Source organism: Marmota monax, unplaced genomic scaffold, assembly GCF_021218885.2.
Source record: "Marmota monax isolate L192 unplaced genomic scaffold, Marmota_monax_Labrador192_F-V1.1 WCK01_AAM20220418_F8-fsc00176, whole genome shotgun sequence".
Lineage (NCBI taxonomy): Eukaryota > Metazoa > Chordata > Mammalia > Rodentia > Sciuridae > Marmota > Marmota monax.
In genome coordinates, this window is record NW_026694774.1 from 382,574 (window position 1) to 394,995 (window position 12,422).

General features: G+C 32.2%; 1 protein-coding gene across 1 annotated transcript in view; it reads right to left on the reverse strand.

Annotated features, from left to right (window-relative positions):
- The window catches only part of Hdx (highly divergent homeobox), a 121,086-nt gene that overhangs the window by 13,800 nt on the left and 94,864 nt on the right, over positions 1-12,422 (reverse strand). The window contains exons 7-8 of the mRNA XM_046425394.2: positions 6,255-6,334; positions 3,308-3,391 (exon numbers count right to left, since the gene is read on the reverse strand). Coding sequence (XP_046281350.1) covers positions 3,308-3,391; positions 6,255-6,334 — 164 coding nt within the window. The remainder of the gene's footprint in view (positions 1-3,307; positions 3,392-6,254; positions 6,335-12,422) is intronic.

Consider the following 12,422-nt stretch of genomic DNA (forward strand, 5'->3'; position numbering starts at 1 on the left):
GGGTTGTGGCTCAGTGGTAGAGTGCTTGCCTAGCATGTGCAAGGCCCTGGGTTCGATCCTCGGCACCACATAAAAATAAATAATTAAAATAAAGGTATTGAGTCCAACTATAACAAACAATTTTTAAAAAATTAGAAAAAGTAGCTAATTCTATGGTTATTTTGTTGTTTCAATTGAGAGGATGCTGTGGTATTAATCACATTCAATCTGTGAACATGTTTATTGTACCATTTATTTTATCAGCTTAGTTTAGAATTTATTTTATTTGATAAAACTGCTTCCTTTTCAGATTATTTAATATCAAGTAAAACATCTGCACAAGCTAAATTCCTATCCAGAGGCACTCTACAACAATCTAAGCTATAAGTAAGCATTATAATAAAATTCAACATGCTCCTGCCACAATACATTTTACTAATTCTAAACCTTTGTTTTTATTAGTCAGGGCATTTTCAGAGCAGCAGTATTAGTAAAGTGCTGACCAGGAGGACTTTTTGAATACAGGAGATAGCTATCATCATTATAGTAGTGTCTCCATTGAATACACAGTCCTGCTGGGCTGCATCATGGTCCATCAGAAACATTTTGAAAATATTTATTCCAATTTGCCAAAGTCACAAAGAATCTTTTGATATGCAGATCTCTAACTTTTCATGCAAATGTTTCTCCTACTCAGTATTTATCAAATATTTCAAAAGCATAAACATTTAATACAGTTTTATATTATAGACCTTTTCTTCACGGAGCTGTATTTTGCAAGCCTATTAAACACTTCCTAGATTACAATCTGTGATTTATGTGTACTTTAGAGATTTTCCTTAGGAAATGGAGTGCTTGTGAGTGGAACTTGTAAGATAACACTGAATTTCACAAAACAAAATGTAGCTTATTTTTCTTGTTAAAGTCCTCCATTCATTCCTAGTAAGTTTTGTTGATACTTCTCCAAAATAATTAGGGAGCACCCAAGATTCCATGAAGATCAAAATTTAGGTGCTAGTTTATGATACAGCTAACTACTCATGCCTCACTTACTGTGCCCATCAGCTTGTCTCATAAACATTTTGGTTTAGTTAGAACTCCTAGCAATATGGATTTTTAGTGATGTATCTCAATCAGAAACTCCACTACACCCAAACTGAGTATTGGTGGTTTTATAGTAATGATTATCAAATGCACCATAGGGAATATTCTTTCAATATGGTACAATAAATCCCAGGAATAAAAGATGGTTTCCATATGGGAAGAAGATTTTTAATGATACAGCTCCTGATCATATTTGATTTTATATAAATTAGCACTTGAATAATAGTACTGATATTATTTCACAATATAAATTTACTCGTTCCTTCACTCACTCAGCAATTAGGCATTGAACATCTAAGTGCCAGGCTGTACAACTAGGTAACAAAAAATGAGTAAAATAAGGATTTGTCTTCAAAAAAAGATGAATATACTTAAGAAATAAACAAAGTGATTTTCATCCTCAAATAATATTAGTAGGCATATGTAAATGGAAGATGGTACAACAATTTTCTCTGAAGTGTTTACTTTTCTAAACTGGGAAGTGTGAAATCTGCAATTACAACTGATACATGAGGTTTTATATAATTACTTTATAATTTAGCTAACAATTCATAGGTGAGGTGAATGGAAATATTTACAAATAATTATTATAAAATGATATTTTTACATAGGTGTGTATCTTTGACAATTAAAGAAAAAAGTTGGTGTGACATTGTGATGTGTTATAAAGGATACCTTTAATGTGATAGGACTTCTTGTTCTCACAGCATCTACCAAAATGGAAATCACTGGATTACTATATGTCCTTTAGAGTTCAGTAAAAATGTTCATTGATATTTCTGGACTGGACACTCTGCTCTGCCTTCCTGATCTTCAGCTCCAAACCTTCTCAAGTGGGCTGTCATCCCAGAGGGGAGAGGTCTTGGAAAGAATCCTCTGAGTCTTGAGCCCGACCCTATCTGACCTGTTTGAGAGTGCTAAGTGGAGCAAACTTAACAGCTGTGCAATCCAGGCTTCTCGTCTGTAGTTTCCATAGCCTGTGCCAAGTGGTGGCCTGCAGAGTAATTTTAATCCTTAACTTGGAATTTAGAAATATTATATGACCAAGTAGGATAGCATAGCATGATCTCTTATACTTCAGAATCAACAACTTTATGATCCTGTTAGCTGGAATACAGTTTAAATACAGGATTGTATTGTGCTCTTTGACCAAGTGGCAAATAAATTTCAAAAGACAATTTCCTTCTGTGTTTACAATGTTCAATATTTTAAAACCTGACATGTTATGAACATTTGGAAAACAGAATCTGTTAAGTGACATAAATTTCAATTATAGGAAAACTGAAAAGATTTTTGAGAAAATAACAGCTGTTGTCTTTTCTGATTAAATGCTATTTTTGATAACATCTTAAGATTACTAGTCTCTGATTTGAACACTTGACAATATTAAAAAAAAGAACTTTTGTATTTGGAAAGAAGTACTATGTAGCCAGATTTTCAGAAGATTCCAAAGTTATCTAGTAAGATAGGATACTGACTAACAAAGGGATACCATTTATATGTCTATGCAGAAAACATATTGACATACAGATTGATAGCTTATGTCAAAATTTAATAAAAACATAATTATGTATTGCACGTTGTCAAAGGAAGCCTTTCAGTTTAGTAACAAGTGACATTAAGGAAAGGTCATCTCTATTCATATCCATTCTGTATTTGCTTTGGGAATTGTTTTTAAACTTCTCTTAGAACAGGTATATTATCATATTTTTAAAGATGGTCTTCAGAAGAAGTTGCAATTCAAGATACGGTTATCAGGGATCACTAGAAAAAAATCTCTGCTTTACCTTTGATTTGTTTTTTAAGATGGAGTGTCACTGTGTCAACTAGGCTGGTCTCCAACCCATGCACTCAAGTGATCCTCCCACCTAGTCTCTCTGCTGATTAGCTGGTACTACAAGTATATACCACCATACTCCACCACTAGTTAAAAAATGAACATTTGCTTTAAAAAGACATTTCCATGAATTTCACGTTAACTACCTTGTTGTACATGAATATTACACTTGGTCATCAAACTCTATAATAAAATAATACCCACTTAAACCAGCCACCAATTATTAATACATCCAGCACTCTGATTGATATTCAAGTTGCCTGAGATAATCAATGCAGAGCCCCAGAATGCTTAATCTTTAAAATGGGAGTAACATAGGTACTGTAAAAGTCTGCCTCATTTAATACCTTCTCCTAATGAATTCAGAATTTGAAAAATTAATTTTACCTTATAATCCAAGAGAGAATTCACTTGTTCTACTTCAGAATTACTTATCATGTCACTTTCTTCATCATCAATAATTTCTATTTTCTGTAATACAAGTAGAGAAGTTTCTATAAATATTTATTAGACGATTTTCACTATATTCAACAATGTATAGAACACACATAATTAAGGTTAGGTTTAGCAAATGAGTTATCTAGACTAGGTTATCTGGAATAAATTAACTGCCTCCTCAGTGTTATTCAGTGATTTTGTGCCCCTTCCTTTTACCTTTAATTGATGACTGCTTAGAATATAGAAAACTACTTTAATACTATTTAAAATAGAAAATTACTTTTCACAATATCCCTTAAAAAAACAAAACAACAAAAACAGGCATTCAATTCTGCTTAAATAGCGCCCTCCAGCGACAGGGAACTCACTTCCTGTAAGGATAGTCTATTTTAATGGTAAACATACTATCAATAGGAAGCACTTTCTTTTTTATCTCCTCAGGCCTTTTTGTTACCTCTAATGTAAAATATCAACATATGGTGTATTCCAAAGGCAAATACAATTTTTAAAAATCACAAATTTACTTCACTCTATTAGCTAGACAATTGAAAGCAGATGTTTATGATGTAATGATTAAAATTGCATGGTGATTTTTTTTTCTTCATTAGACACTATGGAAACTAGTGAGTAGGTGAAAAAGACAAACAGAGAGACAAAAATGCCCTTAGCTTTGAAATGAAGAAACAACACAGCTTGTGCAGCATCTTGCACACAGTAGGTCCTAATTAAATAACTGTCCAAAGAATGAACAAAATTGCTCAGTCCTGATGAAAAGAATTGCCAATAAGCTATAAACATGAGGGTAATGCAAATTATCTAATCACATATACGTTTTTTTTTAAAAAGCAAAAACCAAAAGACAATATCAGCTCTAAATTTTTCTTTTGCATGTAAAAAAACACAGTTAAAAATTAAAAGCACCCTGAAACATTTAAACTCTTTAAAAAAGGGAAAAGCTCAGCAAGACCTAGTCACTAGACAAGTCTTTTAAGAACAAGCACATTAATAGCAGCATGTTGTAGACAGAATTTGAAATTAGGCTTCCTACCCAGCAATATATATGGTGATTAAAAGTCGCAAACAAACGTGGAATAATCATATTTGAAATATTGCCTACGAGGATATGATACCATTACAGGGTTTCTGACCTGCAGGCTTCTGAATCAGAAGGACAGCTGCAATGAAATTGCTTTCTACTGCTGCCTGGAGATGAATCTAATGTTTTGTTTTCTATTATAATCACTATAAACTTGGGACTTAATCATGTTGGCTCTCCCTAGACCTCAGAAATGATACTTTTTTTGATGTTTTTCATATTCTCTAACTATTTGGATTGGTTCTGGGAAAAAAAGGAGCTAAGCAATCCAGGAAGGAAGGCACCAAAGGCCACTGTATAGATTTGTGCATATAAATAGGTCTTATATGTCTGTGTGATTTGTCATCCATGAATAATTGGGGGCACTCCAAAGTTACAGGCAGAGGAGATCAACCTTTGAAAGTTTGGAGCTTTGTCTCTGAAAATCAATTGTTCTTGAAAAATTAGGTGCCTAAGTGACTGTGAGTCATTCCACGCAATGACTTCATTCATTATCTTCAAATGTCTGCTGCAAGGGAGATTCAAGGCAGGCTAAAAATGAGCATTTTTTTCAGGAGAAAGAGGTTTCAATTTGTAAATACATGTATATGGCTTATATACTATGATTCAAATCTATATCAGAAGGAGATTATTAGTTGGTGCAATTTAGGAATATTTACAAAATGTAAAATTCTAGAAAACTAATATTTTTTGTTACATAATGAAAAAATGACTTTGCCTCAAAAATCAAAGCTTTTTTTTTTTAGGAGTGTAACCTGTTGAATTTAGTGTTAGAAGAGTCAAACATAGACTTCAGCCAGGACTTAATAAAATGCAATCCTAAGCTGCATTTTACATATGATTAACAATATTAAATATTGTAAATATTTAACAAACAAGAGCAAAACTGCATATTGTATGTGCTTAATTTTTATTAAACAGATGTGGCAGGATCATAGGGACAAACAAATAATGTTGGTAATGGAAGTCAGGGTTAATTTTGATATCACAGTAATTTTGGAACAAAAAAAAATCCATTATCGGGGCATAATTTTAATGACTGCAATCAAGCACAAAATACTGATTCAAAAGGGAAAAAAAATACACAATGACTTTTCCTATTCCCCTCTATGCATGATTTTGCTTAACATTGTCTTAATTTCTATATTATTTGATGGAGTCAAGTATAAACAAATGCTTCTAAAACAGCTGCTGAGGGAACCTTATTATATGTTTACATTTTCTCAAAACCCAGATTAATCCACACACAGCCTGACTCTGCCTGCTGTTGAACTGTAATATTTTTGTTCCTCCTTTACTATGATGTTTAAGGTGAGTAACAGAGTTCAATTTAAGTAGAAAAAAGAAACAATTCTAAATATAGTATAGATAGGTATGGTCTACACAGAGAAATCAGAGTCAGAAATCCTGGGTCTGGAAAACAAGTACCATAACTGACAAAGGCTTCCTTCATGATCTCAGGCTAAACTCCATTTTAATTCTGCTTTCTGTCAAATGAAAAGAAATCTGCTACTTGCTAAGTATGTTAGAGAAAAATAACTTTTCATACATAAAGTATCATATTTATAAGTATTGTTTTTTATTTGAAATCCCCTAAATAAAACACATTGAGGCATTTTAAATTTTATTTATTAAGTGTTCAAAGATATCATTCAAGCATATATAAGTTCATTAAAAAAAGCTGTTTTGCTTTGTGAAGTAGAGAAAGACATTATTCTGACAAAGCTGATTCTGTCACCAACTGGAAATATGTCTTGAAATCCATCACGTAATGAGGAAAGAATTTCAAAGTGTACATACCACATTATCTGCGGATACTGCATGGTGGTCCTCCTCTTTCTGAGCCCTTGACTCATTTGGAACAATATCACTGGGCTCTTCTATAGGGGAAAAAAGGATAATTTCATTTTTCATACCTCAAAACTTAATATTGAGTGTGTTTTTTTCTCAAGACCACTTAAATAATGTCTCTATTGTAAAAAGATACAGATGGCAAATTCACTTCACAAATGCTTTAATGGGCAATTCTACTTCTAACAATGTTTCCTAAGGAAATAAGTGTGGATGGTCTCTACAGTGCTATTTAAATAGAAAAAAGGAAGAAACCTATAACATTAGCAATGGAGACTGGGAGAAATCACTTAGGACCTATCTTTACAATAAATACTATAAAGCCACTAAAAATGAAATAGAAGAATAGTTAGCAACAGGGAAATTAATAACCATCTACTGTAAAATGAAAAATAAAGGTGACCAAACCTACCATGTAGATACACATACTTTTAATTGGGTAAAGGAGAAAAAATCATATTTTAATGGAGAGGAAAAAAAAAGAATGGCACTGTTTACATCAAAATATTACTATTATTACCTCTGGATAGAGATTTTTTTCAATTTTCTTATTTTTCTTATTGTATATAAATATTTCTATGGAGAAAATTTATTGTTCATTACTATTGGAAAAAAATTATTAAAATCATTATCTTGTATATATGCTAAGAGAAAATACTGGCCAAAATATCCCCTAATCCCCATTTCCAGAGGGGTTATCACTGAGAGGTAGAATTACTTCTGTTTTTATTGTATTTACCAAATTTTTCTACAATGAAGATATACTCCTTTTTTTTTAATATTTATTTATTTTTTTAGTTCTCGGTGGACACAACATCTTTGTTTGTATGTGGTGCTGAGGATCGAACCCGGGCCGCACGCATGACAGGCGAGCACGCTACCGCTTGAGCCACATCCCCAGCCCGAAGATATACTCCTTTTCTTATTAAATTAAATATTTTACAATAGTGAAAGAAAAAATTTAGGAAAGAAAGTAATGTAGTTTTGGGGAAAAAATCCAACTTACTAAAACACTCTTCATGCTAAATTATGGAAAGTGGCTGATTCAAGGCACTGGGTGTCTGCATACATTATTGCCCCTGTTTTATCTTTTAACCATTAGAAAACACAGGATAACAATGCCCCCCCCCCTTCTTGGCCACATCATTGAGATTATTTGGATATATATTAATAGATTTTCCCTGTTCTTTGGCAGTTGGGATTTTATTTCACATTAGAAAGAATAACAAAAATATCAGCCCTCCCAAATTTTTTCTGAGCCCATTCCTTCCCATGTAAACATATGTAAGAGTGTCTTATATGAGCATAGGGATGATTAATAGGAAATCATGCAGAATCCAGGAACTCACTTAGGAGAATTCTATGAGAGAATTCAAGTTGAAGAAATCCAGGAAAACTTTAGCAAGAATTTTGATATGAAGTCTACTATAAATTTGATTTAATCTTTTTTCTGTCTCTTACTAGGTCTATTTTAAAAATAAATTTTAGGGGCTTGGGTGTAGCTCAGTGGTAGAGTGCTTGCCTAGCATATGTGAGGCATTGGGTTTAATTCTCAGCACTGCATTTAAATAAATAAAATAAAGGTCCATTGACAACTAAAAATATTTAAAAAATCTTATTGTGTATACTTCTGTTATACAACATGATATTATAATGCACATGTATATAGTAAAATGGTTAGTTTACTGAAACAAATTAATATATCTATCATTTCATATAGTGAAACTCTCCCGGGAAATAGCAGCTATAAACATTTAGCAAAACCCCTGAATACAATCCACTATCATTAGTGATAGTCCTCATGTTTTACATTAGATCTTTCCACTCATTCATCATACATACTTGCTGCTTCACATCCTTTAACTGAAGTCGTCCCATTCCCCATCTCTATTCTAATACTAATTTTTATTTTCTACTTCTATATATTTGATCTTCTTTTTTCCCTAAAATTTGCTACAATGTGGTTGGACTTAAAAGATGTTATTCTAAGATAAACTAGACAGGAAAATATTACATGATCCCATTTATATGTGGAATCTAAAAAAAAAGTCAATTTAAATTTAAAAAATAGAATGGTTCCTAGACAAAGGGACTGTAAACCTATTCATTATTTAGACATTTCAAATCATAGACCTTTAAAGTCCTACTAAATTGGCAACTAAATGAAATGAAGGGAGGAAAATTTTTCATCAGCTTTAGCTGCAGAGTTGGTGGTCTCAGAAGACGGGTTATATTGCTCACCAACAAGATCATTATTGGTACTATTCCTTATAGGTTTGCCATATATTCCTGTTCTCATTTACTTGTAACTTTGTGCACAGTTTTGCTCTACTGGCAACATATTTATGCATGGTTTGATTATTTTAGAAGACTTAAATAAAAACTATTTTGAGGATTTCTAAATAAAAACGTGAAGTGATGCATTGAATAAGAAAGATTTTCTTTTACATTGTGAAAGCTTGGAAAATAAACATTGTTAATAAGTCTGATTATTAAGAAAAGCAGCTCTGCTAACTGGAAAATAAATAAGCAGAATTGTTAATGAGTTACAACTCTAGAGGGCACTCTATGATGTGGCTACATACTCACACTAGGGAATTGTATGCCAAATTATTTTTCATGTGCACAACCACATAATAGATACAGCAGAAAAAAAGCTTTGCTGCAAAAATTAATATTATAGATGCTAATTGTTCCCAAACTTTAATCACTTTGCTCCTCAGAATAGTACAAAACATTCAAAATTTCTTAACCATCAGTATATGTTTTAGAAAATAGAGAACTTGAAATTAGGGAGCTCATTCATCCAAGCATTCCTTTTGCTGAAGTTCACAGTTTGTGGAGGGATGAACTAGGAGGATTTAAAAAATTTTAGTCCCAACCATATCTCCCTTTTCTTCATCCCTGCACAGGGATAGTAAAAGGAAGTCAAAGAGGGGAAAGTAGGAGTAGAGTTAGAGGTAAGCCAGAAGCTCTGTGTTAGGGACATATCAGTACCTCAGAGATAAAGGAATGGATTTGAAACTGCGAAAAGATTAGCAACATAGCAGCATTTTTTGACTCCAGCAAAACCTGCCTTTAACTGCAATTAAATAGTCTTATGTTTGTTATGCAGATGTTTTAGAAAATTTTATAGCATTTTTATTGATTTTAACATGTAATTTCTAAGCACATATTTAAAGATATCTTTCTCTTTTTATAAATCCTATTGAATCAGTAGATGTGTTATAAGGACTTTGAATTTCAGTTGCTAGATTTTTGAAATGGTATGATCTGTTACTCTAATCATTCTGTACGTATATGTCTAAGAGTAAATTAATGAAATTCTCAAAGTAGACATACATCTAACTGAATTCTCATAAACTGTAACAGAATATGGTTAGCATATTTAAAGGTTTGATATTAGTTTAAACCAGATGATACAATTAACTTAATCCTCACAAAATGATCACAGTCAAACCAATCAGATTAGTATTCTCCATCAGCAAAATGAGGAAGAGAATAGAAGTAGTAGTAAACTGCACAAAAAGGGGCTCTTTTCTGTATTTGAAAATGCTTTTCTGTTGCAATTTCTGATGAGAATGAAAAGGTTATCATGCAGCTGTGAAAAATAAGCCGCCGAGAGAAATTCTAGGCAATCGCACTTCTCGTCAAGTGTTTTTTGATTCATACATTAAATTCTCTCTCTCCTCTTTCTCATTAGGTCTTGATTACTATGCCAGCTGTCTAGAGAACATGCTATTATATGACAAAGAATGCCAGTGTAGGAGCAATGGTTTATTAAAAGTGGACCATTACAGAGGGCTTTAAAATTAACTTTCACTTTTTTTCCATTAACTGCCTTTTTTCTAAAATTCCCTTATAGGTGGGGGAGTGGCAGTTAAGGAATAAAAATCCACCTAGGGGCTTCTGAACTTTATCAGAATATTTCCTCACAGCCTTTCCCACCCACTCTCAGAAAGACACAAATCCCTGTTTCCCCACTAGCCTTCAACTAGCTGACAGACATTATGTTCTAAAGAGCCTGTCATGAATCACTGGGAATTTCCAAGTATCTCCAGGACTGAGAGAAGACAAAATTGTGTTTAATGAACCCACTATATTAGAAATAAAGGGATTAGAAGTGATGAAATGCTTCTTTTTTTAAAATTTGGTCCTTTTTAAATCTGCTTCACAATTTCCTTGTATATTAAATTTTGTTACCATCTTCACCAATATCAGTAACAATGGGGAAAAAGAGTGAGAAAGAGAGATAAAGAGGGAAAGAGAGAAACTTGAACATTTCACATTCATAAACTGATAACATTTTAAACACCTGGTCTTGAAGTACATAGCCCTCTCAACAGTGACAGCTTTTCTTTCCCTTTTATTACTTAACCTACTGCAATGTTTAATTTCTGCCAGTGCATGTATTAATTGCTTTTTCTAAGAATCCCTTAAAAACAGATTTAATGGCCTCTCCATTCTACTCAACGTCTGCGAGATCACTGAGATAATAATGACCACTCTTCTTTCTGAAATCTTCCTTTTTCCTTTGTCTCCTGTTTCTGAATGATCTTTTAATGGCTTCTTTTATCTTCTCTAGTCCCCAAATCTGAAATTTTCTCAACACCCAGTCCTTGTCCATTGTCCTTTATTTTTTTTTCTTACTCAATAAATCTTCTATTTTTATGTCTAGGAGTTTTTGGTTTTGGTGTGGGTGATTCAAATATTTCACATTTTCTTAACCTTGCTTCTGAGTTCCAGACCATAGTATCTAAGCGCTTGCTGGACAGCTCTATAAAACTCAATAAATGCAAACCAGAATTAATATTTCTATAATAGCTTATCCATTTTATGCAATGCCAATAAAGTATTGAATGGGTTTTGAAGATGAAATTAGGAAAAGATAAAAACTAAACAATTCTAAATTTTATTCAGAAGAATCAAGAGCTAAGAATAACAAGAATCCTACCAGATTTTGAGACATTTCATAAAGCCACGTTGTAAATAGATTCACATAACATAAGAGGAACTTCAGAATTTCACCTAGTGTGTATATTTGTATGGGTTCATGCATATGTATGTATGTATTTACGTATGTATGCATATAAATGTATGCATCTTTGACACAAAGCTACACTTAAGCACACTGGAAAAAAGATATATATTATTTAACAAATAGTGCAGAGATAACTATTTACATCTTTGAAAATATAAAATTAGGCATTTTCCTAACACACATTAAGGCAAAATAAATTATAAGTGAAATAAATATGAATATTTAAAAATAATACTATAAAATATCAGAAGCAAATATAGAGGTATATTTGCATAGCTGTATCACAAAAAAATGACAACCACGTCAGGAATCATAAAGGAAATATTGGTAAATCTGACAATATTAAATTACAACAAAAATTCTGACATCAGAAAAACATCATAAACAAAATTAAAAGGCAAATGATGAACTGGAAAATGTCAATGTATGAGTGTCAGTATCCTGAATAGGACTCAATGAAACAAAACAAACAAAATGGGCAAATACATTATTCTCCTTGTTTCTCAATCACAGATGCAAAATTATTATAGATTGTATGATTCCATTTATTTAAAATATGCAGAAAATGCACATTTATGTAGTCAAAAACCAGATTAGTAGTTCCCTAAAGCTGAGGATGGAAGGGGATATTGACTGAAAATAGGTTTTTTTTGAGTGATGAAAATGATCTAAGATTAGATTTTAGTTATAGTAATGGTTTTAAATTTAATAAAATAATTGAATTGTACACTTAAAATGGATGAATTTTATGAAATTTAAATTAAACATTAATAAAAGTGTTAATAAAAGTAGCATTAGTATTATTTCCATGGTTGAAGTCAAATGAAATACATTTCTCATGGACAAATGATTCCATGGTATTATTTGCAGTTTCATTTAAGGAAATATTGAGAGGTTTTTAAAGACAATCCAATCTAATTTCCTTCTGCAAGTGAGTAAACTAAAGCCCAGTGGATTAAATGATTTGCCTGAAGTCATATAATCAGATAATGGAAAAGATAGGACTTGCAAGCACCCAGTTTGCTACACTCCAAGCCTGTTGTTCATTATGTTGTACCATACTCCCTTGCATTACA